The sequence below is a fragment of the Eretmochelys imbricata genome, chromosome 11, assembly GCF_965152235.1.
Source record: "Eretmochelys imbricata isolate rEreImb1 chromosome 11, rEreImb1.hap1, whole genome shotgun sequence".
NCBI classification, from domain to species: Eukaryota; Metazoa; Chordata; order Testudines; family Cheloniidae; genus Eretmochelys; species Eretmochelys imbricata.
Window position 1 is genome coordinate 75733440 of NC_135582.1, and position 27620 is coordinate 75761059.

General features: G+C 47.1%; 1 protein-coding gene across 1 annotated transcript in view; it reads left to right on the plus strand.

Moving 5' to 3' along the window:
- Window positions 1-27620, plus strand: part of LOC144272475 (uncharacterized) — a 71424-nt gene that overhangs the window by 24170 nt on the left and 19634 nt on the right. The window contains exons 4-5 of the mRNA XM_077830554.1: window positions 16543-16656; window positions 17086-18377. Coding sequence (XP_077686680.1) covers window positions 16543-16656; window positions 17086-18377 — 1406 coding nt within the window. The remainder of the gene's footprint in view (window positions 1-16542; window positions 16657-17085; window positions 18378-27620) is intronic.

Here is a 27620-nt window from a genome sequence, read left to right on the forward strand (position 1 = left end):
TTATCCATGCCAAGCATCCATCCACATACATCCTCTATCTCTATTTTAATCACAATTGTTAATACAACAAAAGGGCAGGGAGTCTCTGGGTGCTGTTTCTGTTGTTACAGAGTTTTGCTTTGAGTTTCTCTCTCTGTGAATTGCTTTGAGAACAGACTCTGTCTTAGAATGTACTAACACAATTAGCAGCTTGCAAGTTTCACACATAGAGGGAGAGAAACAGTACCAAAAACCAAGAGAGCTCTTAATTAGTAATACCCTGGAATTTAAACTATGGGGAATCAAACCCATTTGTGATTTTAATACAGAACTTCTTTAATATGATCCAACACAGATAGATACAAACACATTTTCTTTTCCTTAACATCCCTTCCACACTGCTCTGTTTTTTACATCTTACATTCCCTTTATACATTTGAGGCAGTTAAGTTCCAATAGAACCCCCTTATGTTCTTTTAGCAAATTTGACTAAATTGTCCAGTCAAATGATTTTAATTAGATAGTTTATTTTTGCCTGGCTAATTTACAGACATTCCTTTGGAAAAGGGCCCATTTTCCCTTCAGAATGGCTGCAAAGAAACCAAGAATGCTCTTTCTGTAACACTTTTCCTTTTTAACATTTTTGCAAAGTTTAGCTGCTTAATTCCCTCCAGCCTCTGCAGAGTTAACTTTTTTTTACTCTCTTTTTTCTTTGTAATTATGACTGGGGGTGCCGTACATTGGACCTTCTCCCCCTTTACCTGTGTCCCTCCAGCCTCTGCAGAGTTAACTTTTTCACTCTCTTTTTGCATTCCTGGAGTGCCTCTTTCACTATTTTCCGCTGGCTTTGGGTATTTGTAGTCAGCACCTTCCAATTGCCTGCTCCCTTTTCCGTTTGTGCCTTTTCCTCTTTACATGAGGACAAGTGAAGGTAAGAATCCTTACATGCCTCCCACAACAACCAAATTGCCGCTGCATCTGTGTTGGCAGCACTAGAAGGTTTGTATATGAGGATACACTGAGCCAATCTATCCTCTAGGTCTGAAATAGTGCAGACATCAGCTAGGGCTTGTTTAGTCCAAGGACTGTGCCCACATTTTTGAAGGATTTGTTTAAAAGGTGTAATTTTTTTTTTTTTAATTTTTTTTACAAAAGGTGAGGTTGGAGTTCCTCCTGACTCCATTCCTCCCTCTGGTACTGGCTTACCCTGTTTTCTTTGAAACATCTTAACACGGATATTTTAATCTCTTTGTCACTCCTGCAAGTGACAACAGCCTATATTCTGAAATCATAGCTTGTCAAATTTCCTCGTCACACCTGACACAGGTCAGCGAGTGACACAGCCTAGATTCTCTAAACCTGCTACTCCTTATTCCAGCGAGTAGCTTAGCCTGGCCCTTAGGCCTTCTTGCTGCCCCTGTTACCTCAGTGAGCAATAGGACTTAGGTTTAGTAATTGTAGCTTAATTTATGTGTTTTTCCCCTGCTACCTTCCCGGAGGCCAGCAGGTCCCCTGCTACCTTTCTGGAGGCCAGCAGGTCTGGTTAACCTAATAGAAATGCCTAGCTCAACAGAGCTGGCGGTGTGCACACCAATATTTACGATAACTGAGGTTTTTTACCAAAATTCCCCCTTTCGCAATTCTCCACCAAAATATTATACCAGTAAAATAAAAACCAGCAGGATCTTATTAAAGGGGAAAAGGCAAAATACCACATTTATTGTGGATACAGAAAGAATCATAGTAAGCAGTTAGTTATAGCTATAAAATTCCATTCAATCTCATATTTATTCACACATTCATTCATACAAACACACACACACAGGTTCTGCAAGGTTGTTATCATAATTATCAGCCTTAGAGTTGCTCATGCCAAGCCACTGGCCAGGTGGCCTGGACATGAGGAGGGAGCAGCGCCTTGTCAGATGCACATCTGATGCTCCTGGAAGTTGGTTTGCAGAATCAGACCCCAAAGTTCTCACTTTCCAGAGTCCATTTTTATAGGAATTTTTTTCTATGCCAGTCTATGGGAATTGCTTCATCATGCTGTTGCTGAATCAGTCAGCAGATGTCACATTCCTGGTGGCTCCGTGCTGCCAGATGTTATCTTGTTCTTTGGTTCTCCCATTCTTGAGGCTGTTGGGTAGATTCCAGTCTGCCCTCCGGGGGTCCTCTGGTTATTTCCACTTGATGCCTTCTTCAGCCAATGGACACTGGATTCTTAGGCTGGCACCTCCCTGATCATTCAGTTATTATCCACACCAAGCATCCATCCACATACATCCTCTATCTCTATTTTAATTACAATTGTTAACAAAGCGAGATGAATACAACAAAAGGGCGGGGAGTCTCTGGGTGCTGTTTCTATTGTTACAGAGTATTGCTTTGAGTCTCTCTCTGTGTGAGTGGTTGTTGTTACAAAGAATTGCTTTGAGAACAGACTCTGTCTTAGAATGTACTAACACAATTAGCAGCTTGCAAGTTTCACACATAGAGGGAGAGAAACAGTACCAAAAACCAAGAGAGCTCTTAATTAGTAATACCCTGGAATTTAAACTATGGGGAATCAAACTCATTTGTGATTTTAATACAGAACTTCTTTAATGTGATCCAGCAGTGTCACTGCAGATACTTGCTGGGTGTATTAATCCCTGAAGAGTCTAACAGTCTCTGACCAGGAGTCTATCTCAGCTGGACTTGCTGGGCACAGCTCACTGTGTGAAGCAGGAGAGCTGGAGCTCAGAGGCTCAGTCTCGGAGGCATTGAGGCTGCAAGGCCTACCCTGAGAGAAGAGTGGGACCCCTTGGGGATTTGGCACAGTGAAGGGGTTCCTCTAGGGACTGTTTAAAAGCTGGGGCATAGGACAGACCGTGAGGATCCATGACAAGTTGGGGGCAGCTGGTGGGATTCTGAATGCAACAGGAGGATTTTGCAAGAAGTGACTTGCAGCAATAAAAACAAGATTAGTCAAAGGAAACAGCAAGAAAATGGTGTATATCCATCTCCCTAAGAAGAGCACCACAGAGCAGAACGGTGGGAGAACATTCAGTGTTGGAAATTTACACAAGGCTCAGCTGACTGCATGGCTGGAGAAGGATGATCGGATCAACAATTAGGGTCCAAAGCCAGGTTGGATTTTGAGAGAGTCCCAGGGCCACAGAGGGACCTGCGGGGGGGGGCTTCCTGACGATCCGGGTCTCTGTTTGCTAGAGTTGAAGCAGGGGGAGTTGGAGCTGAAAGCAAAGGGACTTCAGATGGAGGAACAGAGACTAGCAGACCGCAAAAGGGAGCGAGCCGATCGAGAGAAAAAGGGGAAACCTGAGGAGCAGCAGAGGAAAAAGAGCAGTGATAGCATGGAGTTGGTATGGAGAAGCAAGTCCCATAAGGGGAAAGTGGGGAGGGATCACGGGAAGCCAGGTCCCTAGCAGCCTAGATGCCAAATGGTTGGCCTAGTTTAATGAGAGGCGGCTATAGGTGCTTACCTCACTGCCTTTGAGAAAGCTTGTGATTGGAACCAGGTTGATCCTGTGGGCCGACTCTGCTGTCTTACTTCTGATTCAGTGCCAAACTGATAGAGATATATAGCTAGGTGAGTGGAGTTGATACTTGGGACTATGAACAGTTCAGTGGGGCTCTACTGCTTAAGATTGATTTGATACCTGTGGTTTATACGAACAGGTTTTGGGATGTGCAAAGACCCAGGGTATGATGTACAGTAAATCCTTATAGAACGCAGTAGTTATGTTCCTGGAAAACTGCGTGTTCTATAAAAACACGTTCTATAAACGGAAGAATAAATGGGAAAAACAGGGTTAGGTTCCCAGACATGACATAGTTGTACATGTTGGAGGGTGCTCAGGGAAGGGGGTTGGGGTGCAGGAGGGGGCTTGGGGTGCCAGATCCGGGGGTGCTCACTTCAGGTGGCTCCCTGTGCCCGCTGTTCCTGGCGGAGATGTGGCTAGGTGGCTTTGTGCGCTGCCCCCATCCTTCCCTGATTGTTGGCTGCAGGCAGAGGCAGTGTGCAGGGCCCCCTGGCCATGCCTCCGCCAGGAACAGCAGGCACGGGGAGCCGCCCCAGGCAAGCGCCCCCCAGATCTGGCACCCCGAGCACCCTCCCATGCCCAAACTCCCTCCCATGGGCGTGCGCTATATAAAAATAATGCGTGCAACATAAAAAACCCCCACGTTATGTCAAAAACGTGTTGTATAAATGTGCATTATATAAGGGTTAATTGTATATCAGGGGTAGGCAACTTATGGCACTCATGCTAAAGGCAGCACACGAGCTGATTTTCAGTGGCCCGGGTCCTGGCCACCTGTCCGGGGGGCTTTGCATTTTAATTTAATTTTAGATGAAGCTTCTTAAACATTTTAAAACCCTTATTTACTTTACATACAACAATAATTTAGTTATATACTATAGACTTATAGAAAGAGACCTAAAAAAGTTAAAATGTATTACTGGCACACGAAACCTTAAATTAGAGGGAATAAATGAAGACTGGGGACACCACTTCTGAAAGGTTGCCAACCCCTGCTGTATATAGAAACTACCGCCCTGGTGGTGAAATATCTGCAAAGGGGGTAAAGGTGCAGGTGCCACTATGCTGGAAAGTTTATATGACCTGGTGAGGTTAGAGCAACTCTGTGAGATGTGTCTCCATGAGCTTCTAATGTGGTTAGTGGACAAGAAGCCTGAGGATCGGTGTAGCACATTCCAGTTGGCAGATGAGTTTGTGGACAGTAGGACTTATAGTGAGAAAAACCAAAGGGTAACTGGACCAAGTTGGGGACCCAAAAGGGCACCCTAAAAGTGGGATTCAAGTAAATTGAAACAAGCGGTGACAGGCAATGCAGGTAGACCAGCTCCAAGGGATCCCAAAGACCTGACATGTGGCATCTGCAGGAAAACCGAGCATAAACAGGTGCGCTGCTCAAGGCTGTAGAAGATGGGGTGTGTCTGGGGCTGAGAGGCTCACCCATCCTGTGTCCAGCCAAGACGACTTCCTGTAGCTGAGCCTCATCTACTGAGCTATGTGACCGAACTTCCAGAGGAAAGCAGTCACACAGCCATCTCCTCTGGGCCAGAGGGTGAGCTGGAGGATGAGCTCCCGCCCCAGGCACTGGGCACATGTCTGGTGTGCTCAGACTCGTCCTCCCCAGCAGGAGTGGAAGGTGGTTACTGGGGGGACATTGCTTGGGTAGAGAGATGCTGGGAATGAGAGACCCCTTGTCAAACCCTGTGTGGTAAAAACCCCACTGATGTCCCTGTGCAGACACAGGAAGGAGCCGGGGGCTAGCTTGGAGGGGGTTCTCCAGGATCTCACTGTGACACTATCGGGCTTACCTGAGGTATCTCGGGTGAATCACTACCAGCTGCGCACAGGGTGAGAGAGTCTTGACTGTGCCCACTGGGGGAAGTCCTCCCAAACCTGCAGGGAGCACACGCACACCACTCTGCTCCATGAGCCCTACATGTTCCCTCTGCAAGCTAGCAGTTAGCGCACCCCACCTTGTTACACTGAAGTGCCCAGTCTCTTGTCTGGGCATCCGCTCTGTACAGCAATCTGCTGCCTCGGTGGGAAGCAGTGCACGCTGGGGTCACCAGCCCCCCCCTCCCCCCCCCCCCCCCGCCCCAGCTTAACACACTCTTTAGTGTCAGGCACTTGGTTGTGGCTATAATAAACCAACTAGAATTGTATTTAACTCAGCTTAAGGCAAAGATCCAAAATAAGGGCAAGTAAGGGGATTGGAAACACAAGGTTCTGGATAAAAGAAAAATATAAACCTCAATCTAGAGCAGGGGTAGGCAACCTATGGCACGTATGCCAAAGGCGGCACACAAGCTGATTTTCGGTAGCACTCACTGCCCGGGTCCTGGCCACCGGTCCGGGGGGCTCTGCATTTTAATTTAATTTTAAATGAAACTTCTTGAACATTTTAAAAATTTTATTTACTTTACATATGACAATAGTTTAGTTATATATTATAGACTTATAGAAAGAGACCTAAAAATGTTAAACTGTATTACTGACACACAAAACCTTAAATTAGAGGGAATAAATAGACTCGGGACACCACTTCTGAAAGGTTGTCGACCCCTGATCTAGAGCCTACACTTATTACCCAGATCCGCTCCAGTCGAACAAAAATGTATTCCTCCCACACTGGTCAGGCCTTACCGCACTTGTCCAGAGCAGAGGACTGGGATCCGCTTTTCATGAGCCACTCACACTGGCAATGTCACCTCTGTAATGGATAACGCCTTGTGGCCGTTCTTCTCTTACAGAGTCCCAGGCTTTTGTCTCTTCGTGATCCGGGTGTTTCACTGATTTCAGCTCAGGCCTGAGGGATTCCCTGTTCAGAGTCTTTTCTTGGAGTTTGTGACGGAGAGCTGGGAATCAGCAGTTGAACCAGCGCTCTAGTCATTGTTTAACCCATTAGGCCCTGGGCAGGGCCTGATTAAGAGAGGAGCTCCTGATTGCCAGATCAGACTGGGGCAGTGAAGCTAATGAGCTAATTAACCCAGTAACGAGGAGATTGGATAGAAGAGCACAGGGAGGAAGTGCAAGGGGGGAGAAGCAGGAAAGAGGGAGAAAACCTAGGCTAGTAGGGCCTGACAAAAGAGAGTTGTATAGAAGGGGACACTTACTTCTGCAGCTCGTTGCACACCCTGCTGCCTTTCTGTCCCACTCTCTGGGAGTCCGGGTGCGCGCTCTCTCTCTCTCTCTCTGTGGATTGGCTCTCTAGCCAGATCACTATATGTTTTGCCAGCTATCAAAGTCTCTCCATGCACAATGTCTTTGGCTGTCTTCCCATCCACTGCCTGGTCAGCGCCACTTCCCCAGTGGCTCGTAGGGGAACCCGGGCTCACCCCCTACTCCGTGTTCCAGCTCAGGGACCCTGTAATCAGCAGGCAAGGTCTGCACCATCTTAAACTGTGCTGCCATCTCCTTGAGCCTTTGCTACACCCTCTCCCACTAGGATTTCCTTGCCTCCCTCTCCAATGTCCAGAAAATGGCTGCATGCTTCCTCACAGTAGTCCTTTTTTGCTGCCACCTTCCTGGCTTTATCCTAGCCTCTCCTGTTCCTTCTGAGCTGGCTCCATCATTCAAGTGTTTACTTAGGCCAGGGGTGGCCAACCTGAGCCTGAGAAGGAGCCAGAATTTACCAATGTACATTGCCAAGGAGCCACAGTATTATGTAATGATTATGTGTGTGTGTGTGTGTGTGTATATTTCACACAAAATCATTATATAATTTGATAATGTATATTTATTACGCATTTATAATGTATAGTTAACGACAATAACAATTTGTCTTAACGCTTTACTTAGTGGGACTTCTGGCAATCTTTGCTTTCAACAATTCCCTTGAAGTTTGGTTTGTGTTCAGTTGTGCTCATGCAGCAGTTCTCTTAAGTGACTGTCTGTCAAAATGTATCGGTGCTTGGATTTCACATGTTTGAGTGTTGAGAAAACAGACTCCCAAAGATAGGTTGAGGCAAACTTCAAGATCAGTTTTAGGGCTGCACCTCTGATGTTGGGGTATTTATCCGTTTGGTACAGATTTCCAGAAAGTACGGGTCTCCTCAGTCTTCTGAACAGATTTCAATCTGTCATCTTCCAAAAGTTCTATTATTTCCATCTGGGATGTTGCTTTGTCAGGAACTAAAGGGGGCTTCATACAATTGGCTTCAGCACTAAAAGGGTCAATCCGAAATCTGATTTTCTGCTACAAATCTTGGAATCTTTCCTCAAAACTGTTCTTAAGATCTTTAATCATGCTCACATATCTAGTTGTGCGCCATTTTAGGGGTTCTGCTGCATCTTCTTTTGATCTGTCTGGAAGTTGTGACATTGAGGGAAAGTGTGTCAGCTCTCCCTCAAGCATTTGTCTGTGAAACAACTGCAGTTTGTTCATGAACGCAAATACACTTTGCAATAGATCAGACAGCAACCGGAATTTTCCTTGTCAGTCCACGTTTAGTTTATCCAAATGCAGCAGCATGTCTGCAAGAAATTCCAAGTCTAGGACCCACCCAGGATCTGTAAGTTCAGGGTGTATTCTTTGCTTCTCCTCTATAAACAATTTTACTGGTTCCAGGAGCTCAAAAAAACAGGAAATAACTTTACCTCTCAGGAGCCATCAAACTGCACAGTGAAATGGCAAATCGTCAGGGAAGTCGTCTTCATCCAGTTCTTCTATTAGATTTTGAAATTGTCTGTGATTGAGTGCATTTGAGTGAATGAAATTCACAATGTGCAAGACGGGTTTCATGACGTGATCAAATTTGAGACTTTTAGATACCAGTTGCTCCCAATGAATAATACAGTGAAACGTCCACAATTCAGGAAGGCTCTCATCAGACTTACAAAGCCCTACTAATCCATTCACAGATCCCCACACGGACGGAGCCCCGTCTGTTGCAATGGCAGTGAGCTTCTGTAAAGGGAAGTAGTGTTTTGCAACTAACAACATCAGTGCCTCCTTCATATCTCGTCCACAAGTTCTGTCCTTTAGTGGCACGATATCGAGGAGTTCTTCCCTTACAACACAGTCGTGAGACACAGTGTGAACAAATACCGATAATTGAGGTTTATCCTGTACATCGCACGACTCATCCAAAGCGATGCTCAAATACTCACACTGCTGAAGTTTCAAGTGCAGTTGCGATTCAATGTCACTGTTCAGGTCGGAGATTCTGCGTTCTACTGTGTGGTGTGAAAGCTGCAGGCCAGAAATTTTCTTCTGTAGATTCTCATTCTCTGGTGATGTGATTTCAGTCCTAGCAGTGAGGCACATTTTTATAAACTTGCCTTCAGAGTAGGGCTTCTTTGCATGGGCTGTGTGTCAGGCCACATAATAGGAGGCTAACGTTACAGTCTGCGATTGGTTGGCAAATCGGGTGAGGAACTCGTCTTCTACATCTGTGTGGTTTTTTTCAAAGCTTTCAGTTTTAAAGTGTGGAGTTCAGAACCTTCTGGGAATTCTTGATCCTTATGTGAATGGCTAGAAGCGAAATGACGTGGCAAGTCTGAAGATTTGAAGTGAGAGACACACGTCTGGCAAAGAAGATGCTTGGCCTTACCGTTACGTTCAACAAAAAAAGTATTTATGCTCCTACTCCTGTTCGAAGCCTCGATTTTCCTCTGTGTATTTTCTTTTCTGTTTGCACTTGTCTTCCATTGATAGATGGTGTCAGAAAAATTTTGATTAAAAATTTCCACACCAACTAGTAGTCACTTGTGTACTTTACTGAAGGAGACACAGGCTCCAGCCAGGGGTTGCTGGACACCTGGCTCTGCCCCAGGCCCCACCTCCCACTCCACCCCTTTCACCAAGTCCCCACCCTGCCCCTACCTGCCCCTGCCCCGCCTCCACCCCGCCTCTTCCTGCCCCCTCTCTCAGTGAGCTGTGTCCTTGCTCCTCCCACTCTCTCTCCCAGAGCCTCCTGGTGCAAAACATGGGCAGCAGGCAAGGGGATGGAGGAGGCGGCGAGGGAGGGGGGAGGCTGTGCACTGGGTTCTCACTCCACCCTCCCCCAGGGGCTCCCGTCTGCCGCTATCAGCTGTTTCGCGGTCTTGTGGCGGCTCTGGGGAGGAGCGAGGACACGGCACACAGCCCCCCTCCCTCCCTCTCTCCCCAGAGCCGCCTCAATGCCGCAAAACAGCTGATCGCGGCGGTGGGGCAGGAGCTGATGGGGGCGTGGCGCCGGCAGGCAGGAGGCGCTGGGGGAGGGGCAGAGGACTGCTGGAGGGTGCTGAGCACCCCCCATTTTTTCCCCAGAGTTGGCTCCTGGCAGGAGCCACCGGTTGGCCACCCCTGACTTGGGCCATTCAGTTCCCCTCAGCTGTGGCCCATCTGGTGAATTGGCCCTGTCTCAGCCTCACTAACCCCTTCTAGGCTAGTGTGGGGTGAATACCACACCCCAGTCACTTAAATCCGCCTCTGTACCAAATGACTTTCATGTAGGTCATGTCATGCTGATTCTTTTTAAAAGCCTCCGGAGGCGACCCTGCCAATTGCAGGCTGGTAAGCCTGACTTCAGTATCCGGCAAATTGGTTGAAACTGTAGGAAAGAACACAATTATCAAATACATAAATTAACGTGACTTGTTGCTACTTTTGTAAAGGGAAATCGTGCCTCAGTAATCTATTAGAATTATTTGAGGATTCCACAAACATTTGGACAAGGGTGAGCCAGTGGATTTGGTGCACTTGGGCTTTCTGAAAGATCGCTCACCAAAGGCTCTTAAGCAAGGCAGTCATGGGATAAGAGGGAAAGTCCTCTCATGGATAAGTAACTGGTTAAAAGGTAGGAAAGAAAGGGTAGGAATAAATGGTCAGTGTTCATAGTGGAGAGAGGCAAATAGCGGGATCCTTCAGGAATCTGTACTGGGATCAGTGCTGTTCAGAAAAGCATTAGATAAGCTTATGTAGGATAAGTCCATCAATGGCTGTTAACGAAGATGGTCAGGGACACAACTCCATGCACTGGGTGTGCCTAGCCTCTGACTCCCAGAAGATGGGACTGGACCACCGGGGATGGATCATTCAATAGATTGCCCTTCTCTGTTCACTCCCTGTGAAGCATCAGGCACTGACCACTGTGGGAAGACCGGATGCTGGGCTAGATGGGCCACTGGTCTGACTCAGTATGGCCGTTTTTATGTTCTTTTGAAAACCGTACTGTAAAAATCATGGACCTTCGCGGTCCCTTCTAACCTTGTGTTTCTCTGATCATATGATTCTATGACATGCCTGTTAGGACAGCTACCAAGGGGATGGGAGATTGGTTTTGGCATCCATGGATAACAATTCTGGGATTCTTGAGGTCATCAGTTAAAGTGACCCTGCTTAGTTCTGTCTGAAAGGAGGAAGAGACGTGATGAAGTGAGAATTTTCTGTATAATTTTTATGAATGATATGCACAGCAGTGACCTACTTGCCTAGGGATTACTAGCCAGGGGGTGCAAAAGGGTTAAAAAAACTGCTCAAGCAGCATAGGAGGAAACATGAAGCGGCTGGGTTGGTATGAAGGGGTTGTTAAAGAGGATCCAGAAAGACAGTGGGTATGTCTACGCGGCAAAATAATACACATAGCAGGAAGCCTCTGAGCTTGGATCTACAGACTCGGGCTCATGGGGTTCATGATGCGGTGCTAAAAATAGCCATACTGATGGTCCAGCTCTGGCTGAAGCTCAGGCTCTGAGACCTACGTGCCACCCCAGGATTCAGATCCTGAGCTCCAGCCTGAGCAGGAAAGTACACGGCTGTTTTTAGTGCTGTAATGTGAGCCCTGCGAGCCCGAGTCTGCAGACCCAGCCTCCCTGTCAGATTTTATTTCTGCAGTGTAGATGTACTCAAGGACACCCCCTCAGTCAGCTCAAACAGCCTTTTATGCCCCTAAATCTGTCTTTGTTCCCCAGTCTCCTTAAACAGGTAACACCAGTCACTGCTCTTACTGAAGGGGGACAAAGCCTCAAACGCTGGATATCTGCATAATCAGCCTTGGAATTTGGCATTAATGACTCCCTGCTGATAGCAAATTCCACAGGAAACCTATTCCCCACCCACCAGCCAGGAACACACAAATACATGACACACTGATACAAAGGTGTGTGAATATTCTATGGGCCGATATAATCTGGCGTATCTCAGTGACATTTTCATGCTTTCAAGGGCTAGTTCAAATATGCAGGTAAAATTCATAATATTAAAGTTTGTTCAGGGAGGTTAGGTGTCCTAATGGCTAGCATATCTGGTTTCTCATCTCTTGCCCCAAAGTGGGGTGGATGTAGAGATGCCTACCCCTGCCTTTAGGCCACAGGCATCACAGCTTTGGCCCATCTTTGGGTTAGCTCTCAAGCGGGGCATGGTAGGGGGGCCTAAGACCTCCCTCTGTACTGGGTTCCAGCCCAGGACCGTGGGGGAATAAACAGCAGCTGACTCCTCCATGCAGAGTATGAGAATCGGCCACTCTGAGCTGCTTCCTACCTCTCTCTTTCAGCTCGGGACATGGTCCCCTAGAGTCCAAACAATCTGGACCTGAACAGAGTTCAGATGAGCAGAGCCTCGCAGGGCCTGCCAGTTCACAGGAAAGGGCAGGGTTTGGTGACGGCACTGCAGATGGGACTCACCAGTATCGTGGTTCCCTCCTAGGTTCAACTTTCCGTGTGGCATTTCAGGAGAAGGACCTGGCTTCCCTCCAGCCTGTTCACTCTACTCCATTTCCTCACTGCTCTTGGCTGGGCCGCAGGTTCTTCCCTACCAGCACTGGGGTATGATCTCGGGTGTGGGGGCCTGAGGGCCAAGTTTCGGGTCTGGAGGGAGTGGGATGACAAGGAGGCCCTATTGTCCCTTCCAAGCTTTGGGAAGGTTGACATGATATACCTGGGTCGACTTCTTCCTTCTGGGTTACTGGACCTCAGAATCAGTCTCCCACACCTGTTTTACCACCTTGGCAGGGCCTTGCCATCAGGCCAGAAGCTTGGATTTAACTGTCAGCAGTAGAAGTATTGCTCGGTCTCCAGGTTGGAGCTCTCAGAGACAGGCCTTGCTGTTCACCTGCTCCTCATTGTGTTGTGCCATTTGCAGGTTTTCCCTCACAAGTGCCCCTAGGGTCTGCAGTTTCTTTCTTGACGGTATAACTTAGTTGTTCTGGAGTTCTGCCCTTCCCACATCCCATGGAGGAGATCCAGGATTCCCTATGACTGCCTCCTATGCAGTAATTCAAATGGGGAGAAACCTGTGTATCCCTGGGGAACCTCGCAGGCAGTGAGCAGGATAGGTGGGGTGGTCACAAGTCAGTGGATTGAACTATCACAACTCTTTAATGGTTTGTTAAACTGTTCCACCACGCTGTCGGTTTGGTGGTGCTATACTGACGTCTTCCAGGACTTGACCCATATCAAGTTGCGAAATTCATTCACTACTGTGAGGTGACGTTTGTCACTTGCTCTGTCAATAATTCCTTGCAGGTACCTACTCAGGCAAATACTTTTATGAGCTTACTGGCAACGACAACTGCCATTTCTGACCAGAGGGGAATGGCCCCAGGCTCTCTGGTGGTACAATCCAGGATCACCAATGTATATTTGTACCTGGCTGCAGACATTTTCATCGGGCCCACCAGTTGGACACCTATCCATAAGAACTTAAGAATGGCCATACTGGATCAGACCAATGGTCCATCTAGCCCAGTATCCTGTCTTCTGACAGGGCCCAATGCCAGATGCTTCCTAGGAAATGGACACAACAGGGCAATCATCCAGTGATCATTCCCCTGTCCCCCAATCCCAGCACCTGCCAATCAGAGGACCCCTGCAGTGGGAAGTAGTACCGGGGGGGCCTTTGAGATCTTTTTCTGGCTCACCCACTGGCACCTGGGGCAGGAGGCACAATAGTCCCGTACCTCTGGGGTGGATGCCTGGCCAGTAGAACTCCATGGTCACTCTGTTGAGTGTCTGTTGAGTCAGCAGTGTGCCCTTGTTGCCAGGAAGGCCAATGGCATTTTGGGATGTATAAGTTGGGGCATAGCCAGCAGATCGAGGGACGTGATCATCCCCCTCTATTCGACATTGGTGAGGCCTCATCTGGAGTACTGTGTCCAGTTTTGGGCCCCACACTACAAGAAGGATGTGGATAAATTGGAGAGAGTCCAGCGAAGGGCAACAAAAATGATTAGGGGTCTAGAACACATGAGTTATGAGGAGAGGCTGAGGGAACTGGGATTGTTTAGTCTGCAGAAGAGAAGAATGAGGGGGGATTTGATAGCTGCTTTCAACTACCTGAGAGGTGGTTCCAGAGAGGATGGTTCTAGACTATTCTCAGTGGTAGAAGAGGACAGGACAAGGAGTAATGGTCTCAAGTTGCAGTGGGGGAGGTTTAGGTTGGATATTAGGAAAAACTTTTTCACTAGGAGGGTGATGAAACACTGGAATGCGTTACCTAGGGAGGTGGTAGAATCTCCTTCCTTAGAATTTTTAAGGTCAGGCTTGACGAAGCCCTGGCTGGGATGATTTAATTGGGGATTGGTCCTGCTTTGAGCAGGGGGTTGGACTAGATGACCTCCTGAGGTCCCTTCCAACCCTGAGATTCTATGATTCTTCTCTGTCCCCAAGAGCCCCGCCACAGCACTGCATGGGCCCATTGAAGCACCTCCCCTTTGGAAATTCATTGGTACCGAAGCTGCATTTGACCAGCCCTGTCTCAGCGTGGTTCATCACCCGATATGATCTCTCCTCTAGCAGTTCAAAATAGGGCCACTATTTCAGCTGCTGTGGGTCTAACATTTTGTCATCCACATGGGTGAGACATTCATAAACCTGACTTAGGGTTGGGTCCCTCCTTTGCTCTCCCACAATGTTTATTTGCTAGACAGCAGGTCCAGGTTCAGAGGTGGTAGCAGGCCCCTACTCCTCCAGTTAAGTTCAGGTGAAAAGTCATTTTCCAATGAGGGTGGTCCTTCTCCTGGATCTTTGGCCTCCAGTGGAGCTGTCTCCTCATGGCACCTCCTCTTGGCTTCCATGGCCATCTACTGTCCTCCTGGTTCTTCCATTCCGCGCGTTAGTCCCTCTACAGATGCTCCAGGCCATCCGTGGACGTCCTCCCTGAAAAACTTCCAGTCATGCCGAAGTATGACCAGATAGGCCAGGTCTTTGGCTACTCTGGCCTGTACTGGCTTGGTGTGGTCTTGCACAGTGAGTTGCACCAGTCTAATCGGACAGGGTTGTATGTCCCCGTGGATACACTGGAGGTAGATCATGCATCTAGATTCTCCTCCCAACCCCACCAACCTCTCCCTGACTAAAGTCTGGCTGCAGCCAGAGTCTATCAGTCCTTGTACTTTTACTCCATTCACTAGCAAGGGGACTAATGTTTTCCCTGGGCCCCTTTTCTGAGCCCAGTTATCTGCTCTCCAGGCCTGCCCATAATTATAGTCCATGAATGGGCAGTCCCATCTGAAATGGCCTGGCTGCTCACATGCAGCTAGCATGGGAAAAAGAGGTTTCACCATTAATTCTCCTGAGTGGGATGGCCCCATCTAATGAGGCTGCTCTGTTTGACCTAAATGGCTCTTGGCTAGCTGAGGGTGGGCTTCCAGGCTCCTCTATAGGCCTTTTTATCCCCCTCTACCAGGCTTCAGTACCCAAATCCCCCTGGATAGCTTCAGTGAGGTGTGGGTCAGTGGTACTTGGGGCCCCAGGGCTGTACAAGACTAGCTTTTGGTATTTCAGCTATGGACCCAAGGGACATCAGGTAGCTCTCCACCATAGCAAAAGCCTCTTCCAAGGTCTCTAGTTGGTGTCTCATAGAATCATAGAAGATCAGGGTTGGAAGAGACCTCAAAAGGTCATCTAGTCCAACCCCCTGCTCAAAGCAGGACCAATCTCCCACTCAAGCTCCCGCTCAGAGTTCAAAAGAGCAGAGCCCCGTAGGGTCTGCTGGTTGTGAGAAAAGTGGGTGCGGGGTTTGGAGACAGCACTGCCTGTGGGCCTCACCAACATCATGCTTCCATCCCAGCTCCAATCTTCCAAGTGGCTTTTCAGGAGAAAGATCTGTTTTCCTTTCAGCCCCCCCATTTCCTTTTTAACCAGCTCCTCCAGCTGAGGCATGCTTCACAAGCTGTGGGGGGCAGGGCTACCTGTGCCCAGTAATGTCCTTTAACCCCATCAGGCCCAGTGTGGGAATTGTGTACCCCATCACAGTTAAATACAATAGTATCAGGTTATGCCTGTGTTCATCATATCTGTCTGCCATTACATTGTTCACTCTACTCATGTATTCTAACCCTTCCCCCACCTGGTGTGTGTCTTGTCTGTATAGATCAGGGGTCTCAAACTCAAATGACCACGAGGGCCACATGAGGACTAGTATGTTGGCCCAAGGGCCGCACAGCTGACCATCCCCCCCGCTGCCCTGCCCCCACTCCACCCCTTCTGTTAGGCCCCACCCCTTCCCTGCCTCTTCCCACCCCTTCCCTGCCTCTTCCCACCCCTTCCCTGCCCCCATTCCAACCCCTTCCCACATTTCCCGGCCAATGGGAGCTTTGGGGGAGGTACCTGGAGGAGCGGCCAGGGCAACATAGAGACCCCTGTGGCCCCCCCGCCCCAGGTCCTGGCCGCTTTCCAGAGCGGCGCGGGGGCAGGGCAGGCAGGCAGGGAGCCTGCCCTGCCCCTGGTGTGCGCCAGGCCGGAGCTGCTCTAGGTAAATGCTGGGAGGGGGCGGGGGGACGTGGGGAGCTGGCAGGCCGCAGAAAATAATCCATGCAGCCCATGGGCCGCATGTTTGAGACCCCTGATATACATTGTAAGTTCCTCAGGGCATGGACAATCTCATACTCTGTTTATACAGTGCCTAGGGGACCAATTTTTTATTCGCCCTTAGGCATTACTGTAATAAACCTGATTGATTATATAAACTGTCCTGCTGCTTGGATCCCAGGAAGCTGGCCTCGGGATGCTTAAAAATGAGTGGCGAGTAAAACCATGGACTGTTCTTTGTGACAAGTATCCCACAGATTCAGCTGATCTCTCTTGTTTTTGTTCTCTTACGCAGGGTTTCCAGTTTCCAAACCTGATGTGATCTCCCGGCTGGAACGAGGGGAAGAGCCATGGGTCCCAGATCTCCAGGGCTCTGAGGAGAAAGAGCTCCAGAAAGGTGCCAAGACAGGTGAGGCATCTGTTAAACCGACTCAGAAACTGTCCATGAATGAAGGAAACATTTGGGATTCCGTACAAAGATCTTGCGACTTCTCCAAATTCAGATTTGTTCCCAGCAGGTGTGGCATCCTCATGGCAGATGTCACTCATGATTTCCCGCCTCTCCTGACTGACATAAGGCTGTAGCTCCCTCCTTAATATTCCTTCTTCCTGAATGGGCTGTGGACTGAGAATTGACCCTCTTCTCTCTGTCCTCCAGGGAAGGGCTTGGGGGGAGTGTGGAGGAGGGAAGAACGGTGGAAATTAAATTCTGTTTTGTTTGGTCTCTCCAGCACTTATTTGAGCTTGTTCCCACCTTTTCCCATTCCTCTCTCTGATGTTTCCTTTCTCCCCAGCACAGGGAGTGACCTATGTCTGGATTCTCTCTCTGTCTTTCCAGGAGATGGGATGGTGAGTGAGAACAAGGAGTATTCCCAGCAGGAAGATGCTGAGCAAGTTGAACCGCATGGGACATTAGCGGGAAGATCCAAAGGGAAAGTTTCTTGGAGTTGTGCAGAGGCAAAAGCCTGTGAGAGTCAGCATAGGCCAGAGAAAAGCTTCCGTAGTGGCTCAGACCTTATTCGACATGAAAGAATTAATACAGGAAAGAGACCTTACACATGCTCTGAGTGTGGGAAAAGCTTTAGTCAGAGCTCAACCCTTATCACACATCACAGAGTTCACACTGGAGAGAGGCCGTACACATGCCCTGAATGTGGGAAAAGCTTCAGTCACGGCTCAGCCCTGATCACACATCAGAGAATCCACACTGGAGAGACACCCTTCACATGCCCTGAATGTGGGAAAAGCTTCAATCACAGTTCAAACCTCATCAAACATCGGAGAATCCACACAGGAGAGACACCGTACACGTGCTCTGAGTGTGGGAGAAGTTTCTGTCGGAGTTCAGCCCTTATCACACATCAGCGAATCCACACAGGTGAGACACCCTACTCGTGCTCTGAGTGCAGGAAAAGCTTCAGTGAGAGTTCAGATCTTATTAGGCATTGGATAATCCACACAGGAGAGAAACCCTACACATGCCCTGAGTGTGGGAAAAGCTTCAACCACAGCTCAAACCTGATCACACATCGGCGAATCCACACTGGAGAGACGCCCTACACCTGCCTTGAGTGCGGGAAAAGCTTCAGCCAGAGCTCACACCTTATCACACATCGGCGAATCCACACGGGAGAGCGACCCTACACGTGTTCTGAGTGCGGGAAAAGCTTCTGTCGAAGCTCAAACCTCATCACACATCAGAGAATCCATGTAGGGAAGACACTCTCCTCATGCTCTGAGTGTGGGAAAAGCTTCCGTCGGAGCTCAGCCCTTATTAGTCATCAGCGAATCCATAGAGGAGTGACAAACTACACATGCCCTGAGTGCGGGAAAAGCTTCAACCGGAGCTCACACCTCATCACACACTGGAGAATCCACACGGGAGAGAAACCCTACACATGCTCTCAGTGCGGGAAAAGCTTCAATCGGAACTCAAACCTGATCACACATCAGAGAGTCCACACAGGAGAAACACCCTACACATGCTCTGAGTGCGGGAAAAGCTTTAGTCAGAGCTCAACCCTCATCACACATCAGAGGATCCACACAGGAGAGAGACCCTTCACCTGCCCTGAGTGCGGGAAGAGTTTTAGTCAGAGCTCAACTTTCATCAAACATAAGAGAATCCACATAGGCGAGTAACGCCATAAATGTCTTGATTAGGGCTGGTCAAAGAATTTTTGTAAAATACATTAGCGAATTACCACAAAGTTTGCACAAGTTTTCTTCAGTGTGGTGTCTCAGCTCCACGTGAGTTGCCTGCCTCTATTTTGCACCTCCCCCTTCTTTGGGGTGATTTTCCTGATCCTTTATATCAACTCCGTTGTCTTTGGCAGTGTCCTCCTCCTGTCAGAAATATCCATCAGCTCCAGGTGGGGGAGATGGGGTTGACTTTGATTAGCTACACTGAGGTAAAAGTTACCTGTGCCTTGTCTCCACTGGGATTGTACATGGAGGTAGCTGCTCAGCTTAGCAATCTTCTTGTAACAACAAAAGTACATTTTCAGTGCAGTCATAACCCAAGTAGAGTGGCTGGGGTTAGCTTTCCCCTTGACCTGAGCTCACCTGCATCGTTTTTCCTAGTTTAGATAAACCCTGAGGATCACGTTGATACCATTCCCCCATTACAAAGTGATTGATAGTCACCGTGTTCCCCCTTGGGGACAGATTGTCTCAATCCCAGTTGTTCTCACCTTGCTCAGGGTTGTGCTGGACAGAAGTATTTTTTCTACAATTTTCCTCAATTAAAATAGATTGAAATAGAACAAAGAGCAGGAGTAGGAGGGGCGTGAAATGTGTAATTTGCAAATTGGATACAATTAACTTAGGTTTGAATAGAGACTGGGAATGGTTGATTCATTATAAAAAGTAACCTATTTCCCCTTGTTTATTCCTTCCCCCCCCCCACTATTCCTCAGACATTCTTGTTAAACCCTGGATTTGTGCTGGAAATGGCCCACCTTGATTATCATACACATTGTAAGGAGAGTGATCACTTTAGATAAGCTGTTACCAGCAGGAGAGTGGGGTGGGGAGAAAGAAAACCTTTTGTAGTGATAAACACCCATTTTTTCATGGTCTGTGTGTATAAAAACATCTTTTGTATTTTCCATAGTATGCATCCGATGAAGTGAGCTGTAGCTCACGAAAGCTTATGCTCAAATAAATTGGTTAGTCTCTAAGGTGCCACAAGTCCTCCTTTTCATTTCAGCCTCTGTGACACCCGAAGGAGATGGGGTGAGTCAAAGGGATTCCCTCCTTCCCCATCACTTTCACAATCCCCTCTCACCCCAGCAGCATTAGCTTCTGTGTGAGCCACAATAGCGTTTATCCTCCCCACGTTTTACCGCTGCACCTCCCAGTGTGTTACATGATGCCGTATTCTGAGCGCTCTCTGTGCTTAGGTATCACACTTTGAACCTAAATCAGACTCGCTGGGGCTAGAGATGAAAGTGTCACAGACCTAGAAGGGGGATTTGAATAGATCCCAAACACAGAGTAATCATTCTGTGCTTTCATCTGTGCTTCCATCTATTGGCAAAGCTGCTTCTGGGCTTTTTCCTGCTGAGTTGGGATTGTTTGCAGATGGGAAGATTGGCTGCTTTTCCCCCTTGTGGTGAAGCTTAAATCTTTTGTACAGAACATGACATTAATAATGAGGTGGCACAGAGTGAAGAAAGTTTGAATGGACCAGAGGAGAACGCAATGGGAGAATCTGTTTTGATTTGTCAGATATAACCAGCTCTTGAAATTCATTTTATATGAAACTAAAGGTGTTTTAAAGCCCTCTGTGTTGTGAGTTTTTCTCTTTCCTGAAGATGGTTTGGTCTCACAATTAGATATTACCTTTGTTTGACAGAATGTACCTCTGACTTACTGAGGATTTTGGGACAAATGACCATTTAGTACAACAGTAATTTCTTTTATTTGTGGCAGTGTATATATTATTAATATTGGCTAACACTACAGAAGTTACAGACTTTCTCTTTCCTAATCCCATCTGTATTGTAGTAACCAGGGATAGCACAACACTAAGAAGCTATTGTATTTAAGTGTATCTTACAAGCTTCTTGTATCTTAGTTTTCGCTAAGCTTATATTGCGATGCTGGCTACAATAGTGCTATGCGAATGCCTGTTCTCACTTTCAGGTGACATTGTAAATAAGAAGCAGGCAGTATTATCTCCTGCAAACATAAACTTGTTCATTTGAGCAATTAGCTGAACAAGAAGAAGGACTGAGTGGACTTGCAGCCTCTAAAATTTTACATTGTTTTATTTTTGAATGCAGGTTTTTTTGTACATAATTCTACATTTGTAAGTTCAACTTTCACGATAAACTGATTTCACTACAGTATTTGTATTAGGTGAATTGAAAAATACTTTTTCTTTTGTTTTTTTACAGTGCAAATATTTGTAATCAAAAATAAATATAAAGTGACCACTGTACACTTTGTATTCTGTGTTGTAACTGAAATCAATATATTTGAAAATGTAGAAAACATCCAAAATATTTAAATAAATGGTATTCTATTAATGTTTAACAGTGCGATTAATCGTGATTAATTTTGTTAATCGTGTGATTAATTTTTTTAATCGTTTGACAGCCCTAATGTTTACACTTCATTTGCCAGAGTTTATGCTCCTTTCTATTTTCCTCACTAGGATTTAACTTCCATTTTTTAAAGGATGCCTTTTTGCCTCTCACTGCTTCTTTTACTTTGTTGTTTAGCCACGGTGGCACTTTTCTGGTTCTCTTACTATGTTTTTTAATTTGGGGTATACATTTCAGTTGAGCCTCTATTATGGTATCTTTAAAATGTTTCCATGCAGCTTGCAGGGATCTCACTTTTTGCGTTGTACCTTTTAATTTCTGTTTAACTTTCTCATTTTTGTGTAGTTCCCCTTTCTGAAATTAAATGCTACAGTGCTGGGCTGCTGTGGTGTTTTAATTATATTATGGTCACTGTTACCAAGCGGTCTAGCTATATTCCCCTCTTGGACCAGATCCTGTGCTCCACTTAGGACTAAATCAAGAATTGCATCTCCTCTTGTAGGTTCCAGGACTAGCTGTTCCAAGAAGCAGTCATTTAAGGTACCAAGAAACATTATCCCATCCTGCATCCTGTCCTGAGGTGACATATACCCAGTCAATATGGCGGTAGTTAAAATCCCCCATTTTTATTGAGTTTTTTATTTTTATAGCCTCTCTCATCTCCCTGAGCATTTCACAGTCACTATCACTATCCTGATCAGGTGATCAGTAATATATCCCTACCGCTATATTCTTATTATTAGAGCATGGAATTACTATCCAGAGAGATTGTATGATACAGTTTGGTTCATTTAAGATTTTTATTTCATTTGATTCTACGCCTTCTTTCACATATAGAGCCACTCCCCCATCAGCACGACCTAGTCTGTCCTTCCGATATACTTTGTACCCTGGTATTACTGTGTCCGATTGATTTTCCTCATTCCACCAAGTTTCTGTGATGCCTATTATATCAATATCCTCATTTAATACGAGGCACTCTAGTTCACCCATCTTATTATTTAGACTCCGAGCATTGGTATGTAAGCACTTTAAAAACTTGTCACTTTTCAGCTGTCTGCCATTACATGATGTAATTGAATGGGACTTTTTTAATTTGACTTTCTCATCAGATCCTACCTGTATTTTGTCTTCCATTCTCTCCTCCTTTACTAGGACATAATCTCCATTAATAGATCCTCCCCTAAGTGATGTCTCTGTCCGAACCATGTGCTCCTCCGCACTTGTCAGCTTTCCCCCTGCCCTTGGTTTAAAAACTGCTCTATGACCTTTTTAATGTTAAGTGCCAGCAGTCTGGTTCCATTTTGGGTTAGGTGAAGCCCATCCTTCCTGTATAGGCTCCCCCTTCCCCAAAAGTTTCCCTAGTTCCTAATAAATCTAAACCCCTCCTGCCTACACCATTATCTCCATCCACACATTGAGAGCCTGCAGTTCTGCCTGTCTAACTGGCCTTGCGCATGGAACTGGAAGCATTTCAGAGAATGCTACCATAGAGGTCCTGGACTTCAATCTCTTACCTAGCAGCCTAAATTTGGCCTCCAGGACCTCTCTCCTCTCCTTCCCCATGTCACTGGTACCTACATGTACCACAACCACCGACTCCTCCCCAGCACTAAAGTCTATCTAGATGTCTCGAGAGATCCGCAATCTTTGCACCAGGCAGGCAAGTCACCATGCAGTTCTCCCAGTCATCGCAAACCTAGCTATCTATGTTTCTGATGATCAAACTGCCCATTACTAGTACCTGTCCCTTCCTAATATCTGTAGTTCCCTCCACCAGAAAGATATTCTCAGTGCGAGAGGTGGGATACTTCCAGTGGACTCCTGGGACCCCTGTCAAGCGGGGCCATATCTACACTGCAATGCAATGGGACCCAGAACCTGGATCTCGGATAAATCCAGCTTGGGCCCTGCAGGGTCCTCGGTCTGAGCCCTGGGTTAGTGCAATTGCAGTGTAGATACAAGGGGGATTAAGCTTGAGCCTGGGCTCAAGACCAGGTTTATGTTGCAGTGTAGACATACCCCAGAGACAAATGAACTCATGGAAATGGAAGGCACCTGTGTTAGTGGAGAACGGAGCACTACATGGGGCTCATTTGGAGGAAATGAGGATTGAGAGAAAAATAATGCATATGATAAGATTTTGTAATCTTTGAATACATTTGTTGTTACCAGTAATAATAGAATTAAACATGATGTTAATTATTACAGATTAAGAGACTGATTATGTGATAACCAGAATTATATTGTAAAACTGCAAATTATACTGGTTTTCTTCCCTTTTTTTTTTTTTTTTGCATCAGTATTATAGGAAACGGTGACTAATACTCAAAAATTTATTTGATGTAATTCAGCCGCTTTGGATTAAGCAGTGCTGAAGTAAAATCTCACTCCAAAGGGGTTGAGAGAAGTAGCATATAGGACAATAGACACCCAATATAGACTTTAATTATTTCTATTTCAAATGGAATTTATGTTGATCAGCTTTAAAATAAACTTTCTGTGAAGAGGAAAGTTCCTGAGGGAGACAAGTTGTGTAACCGTCTCCCCGTCAGACTGTAACAGTCACTGCAATGTGAGCCGGGGTGTGTGGGACTCGAGTTGCAGGCTCAGTCCACACTGGAGAGTCCACACTGAACGGTGACCCTGGGTTGAGAATGTCAAGACCCGAGTCTCATTCCAGCGCTCACGTGCCCACCGTGCACGGCGCAGACCAGGTCACATCAGCCTCTCCCAGGCTTCCTCGTGCTCTCCCAGCTGTAGCCTCTTCAGCCCTTTGTTCCTTGTGTCCCACAGCGCTTTATCAGAAGTTGTCTCCCCCACCAATACAGCCAGCCAAGCTGTGTTTTGGGTCTGCAAGCTGCCAGCCACTGGAGCCAGCAACATGGGTGAGGCCCCATTTGAAGTATTTGCCCTGCTTGTATTTTCACTCGTTTCATGCAGTGGGCAGAACATCCGTGAGATGCTGGTGGCAGTTTCTGAGCTGGTGAAGGCTCCTGTCGCAGGAGGAGGATACATGTCAACTGGCTGATGCTGCTCATGACTCTTGGAAAAGCTGCTGATGCCCCCTATGTAGTCCAGCACCTGTGGAGAAGGGCCACAGGCACAGACGGGTGGGATCACGTTGTCGTGCAGAGCTGGGAGGACCAGCAGTGGCTCCAGAACTTTCATATGCAGAAAGTGATGTTTCTGGAGCTTTATGAGCAGCTTGCCCTGACTCTGCAGTGTCAGAAGACATGCAAGAAGGGGGTGAAGTTGGTCCAGAAGCGGGATGCTATAACTGTCTAGAAGTAATCTACTCCTGACTGCTGCAGGTCCACTGCTAACTAGTTTTGTTTTGGCAAATTAACTGTGGGGGCAGAGATTTCTGAGGCAATCAGGCATGTGATTTCCCCAAAGATGGGGAGCATAAACAGTGTCAAGAACAAAGTTAAGAACATAAGAATGATCATACTGACTCAGACCAGTATCCTGTCTTCCTACAGTGGTTGGTGCCAAATGCTTCAGAGTGGTGAACAGAACAGGGAAATTTATTGAGTGATCCATCCCCTGTCATCTCATCCCATGTTTCGGCAGTCACAGGTTTAGGGATACCTAGAGCATGGGGTTGCATCCCTGACTATCTTGGCTCATAGCCATTGATGGTCCTATGGTCCATCAACTTATCTAATTACTTTTTGAACCCAGTTATAGTTTTGGCTGTGTGTTGGGTGAGGAAGTACAGCAGAACCCTGTTTATCCGATCGAATAGGGACCAGGGCCAGATCGGATAATTAAAAAAACTGGATAATTCAGAGACTAGATAAGTGTGATGCTGCATCGCCACCAGTGCCCACAGAACAGAGCACCCGAGGACCTATGTACACTGGTTGTGCAGTTAATACACAGAGCCGGATAATGGAGGGTCGGATAAACGGGCTTCTACTGTATTTGGTTTGTTTTAGACCTGCTGCCTATTAATTTAATTGGGTGACTCCTGGCTCTTGTGTTTATGTCTAGGGGTAAATAACACTTCCTTACTCACTTTCTCCACACCATTCATGATTTTACAGACCGCTATCATGTACCTCCTTAGTCATCTCTTTTCCAACCTGAACAGTCCCTGTCATTTTTCTCTCTCCTAATACGGAAACTGTTCCATATACTTAATAATTGTTATTTCCCTTCTCTGTACCCTTTCCATTTCTAATATTTCTTTTTTGAGATGGGGAACCAGAACTGCACACAATATTCAAGGTGTTGGTGTTCCATGGATTTATACAGTGGCATTGTGATATTTACTATCTTTTTATCTATACCTTTCCTAATAGTTCCTAACATTCTGTTAGTGTTTTTGACTGCTGCTGAATGTTGAGTGAATGTTCTCAGAGAACTATCCACAATCACGCAAAGATCTCTTTCTTGAGTGGTAACAGCTAATTTAAACCTAGTCATTTTGTATGTATAGTTTGGATTATGTTTTCCAGTGTGCATTACTTCGCATTTATCAACTTTGAATTTCATCTGCCATTCCGTTGCCCAGACACCCAGTTTTGTGAGATGCCTTTGTAACTCTTCACAGTCTGCTTTGGACTTAACTATCTTGAGTAAATTTGGTATCTTCTGCAAACTTTGCCATCTCACTCTTAACCCCTTTTTCCAAATCATTTATGAATATGTTGAAGAACACTGGTCCCAGTTCAGATCGCTGTGGGATCCGGCTATTTACCTCTGTCCATTGTGAAAACTGACCATTTATTCCTACCCTTTCTCCCTATCTTTTAATCTGATCCACAAGAGGACCTTCCCTCGTATCCCATGACTGCCTAATTTGCTTAAGAGCCTTTGGAGAGGGACCTTATCAAAGGTTTCAGAGTAACAGCCATGTTAGTCTGTATTTGCAAAAAGAAAAGGAGTACTTGTGGCACCTTAGAGACTAACCAATTTATTTGAGCATAAGCTTTCGTGAGCTACAGCTCACTTCATCGGATGCATACTGTGGAAAGTGTAGAAGATCTTTTTATACACACAAAGCATGAAAAAATACCTCCCCCCACCCCACTCTCCTGCTGGTAATAGCTTATCTAAATAAGCTATTACCAGCAGGAGAGTGGGGTGGGGGGAGGTATTTTTTCATGCCTTGTGTGTATAAAAAGATCTTCTACACTTTGCACAGTATGCATCCGATGAAGTGAGCTGTAGCTCACGAAAGCTTATGCTCAAATAAATTGGTTAGTCTCTAAGGTGCCACAAGTACTCCTTTTCTTTTTGCGACCTTATCAAAGACTTTCTGAAAGTTCAAGTAAACTATATCTACTGGCTCACCCTTGTCCACATGTTTCTTGACTCCCTCAAAGAATTCTAATAAATGAGACCTGGTTTCCATTTAGAAAAACCGTGTTGACTCTTCCTCAACAAATTGTGTTCATCTACCAGTCTGATCATTCTGTTCTTCACTGTAGTTGCAATGAATTTGCTTAGTACCCAGAGGCCTCCCTGCCCTTGAGGGCTCCCCTTCCACTCTCCTGTCTGGCAGAGTCCTCATAACCCCGACAAGGCTGGGCCCATGATTCCTGGGGGGCTCAACCCCCAACCCTGCTGTGATCACCTAGGACAGGGGCTAGGGTGTCCCCCCTCTGGGGTACTCTCTCTGCACTGGGCACTTCCCTGACCCACTGATCATTTCATACAATTTAAAGCAAATACAAGTTGTTTAACAATTAATTTAAAAAAAGAACAAGGAAAAATGGGAAAGGTTAAAGGAAACACATCACCTCGCCCTGTAACAGGGAACATCACATACAGTGTCTCTAGACGTCAGGGCAGTTCACAGTCTGTTCCTTGTAGGTCCCAGGCCTCCTTCTCCGGCCCTGGCTGTGCTGCAGGGATGCTGCGAGTTGGACATGTGCAATGGTGGCGGCCACACCCCTCCAGGCTTTGGGTGGTGGGACCCTTCTTCCCATCGTCAGCCTTGGGTTAAGATCCCCCTCCCAGTCTGGCCTGCAAGGACGCTTGGCTGGGGGTGTCTTTCTGCGCTGGGCCCATTGCCCAAGGTCCCCCCTTGGCTGGCCCCAGTTGCTCACCACACCTGGCTCTGCGCCCGCAGCTCTGCGCCCAGCACAGGATCTGCTCCCCCTGGGCTGCGTCTGTGACTCTGCTGGCTGGCACGGCTCCACTCCCCAGCTCAGCTCGGGCCCCTGCTTTCTCCTTAGCTCGGCCCCACTCTGTCTGACCCAGGCAATTCCAGCTCACAGGAAGGAGGGGACCCTCCTGACTCCCTGGTTAGCCTGCCCGCCCTGTCATTCGGGCTGACCTGGAGCACTGGCCTCTCCCCTTTTGGTAGTGGGAGCTCGCCCGCCAAACACCCCCACTGAATGCTAGTAAGGGGACAAGCCTTTACATTGGTAGAGTGAAACTACATTGACAGCGGCTAACAAGAAAAGGAGACCGATTCGGGGAATCAGAAGGGTAGCTAAGACAGATTTGTAAACTGTTATGCGGCTTTATGTGGACACGTGGCTGAGGAAGGATTCTTTTAAACACTAAAAATGCGTATGGCCATTGTACCTTGAGGGGTGTATGTAAAATATTTCCCCGAGTCCACGCTCCTCTGGTAGCTGAATACATGAAGTCAGACAGGGCAGAGCAGCCAGGCCAGGCGCTGGGACGCACTGGGCCTTTGAGAAGGCAGCCCTGGGAAGCCGCTGCTGAAACGTACCATCCTGGGAGAGGGGAAAATGCCCCCCCGCCCCTGCCCCATGCTCACCCCGGCTCCTGCCCCCGCCCGGCCCCAGCTCTTTGCCCCTCCTGGGACCTGGTCTGCCCCCGCCCAGACTCTGCC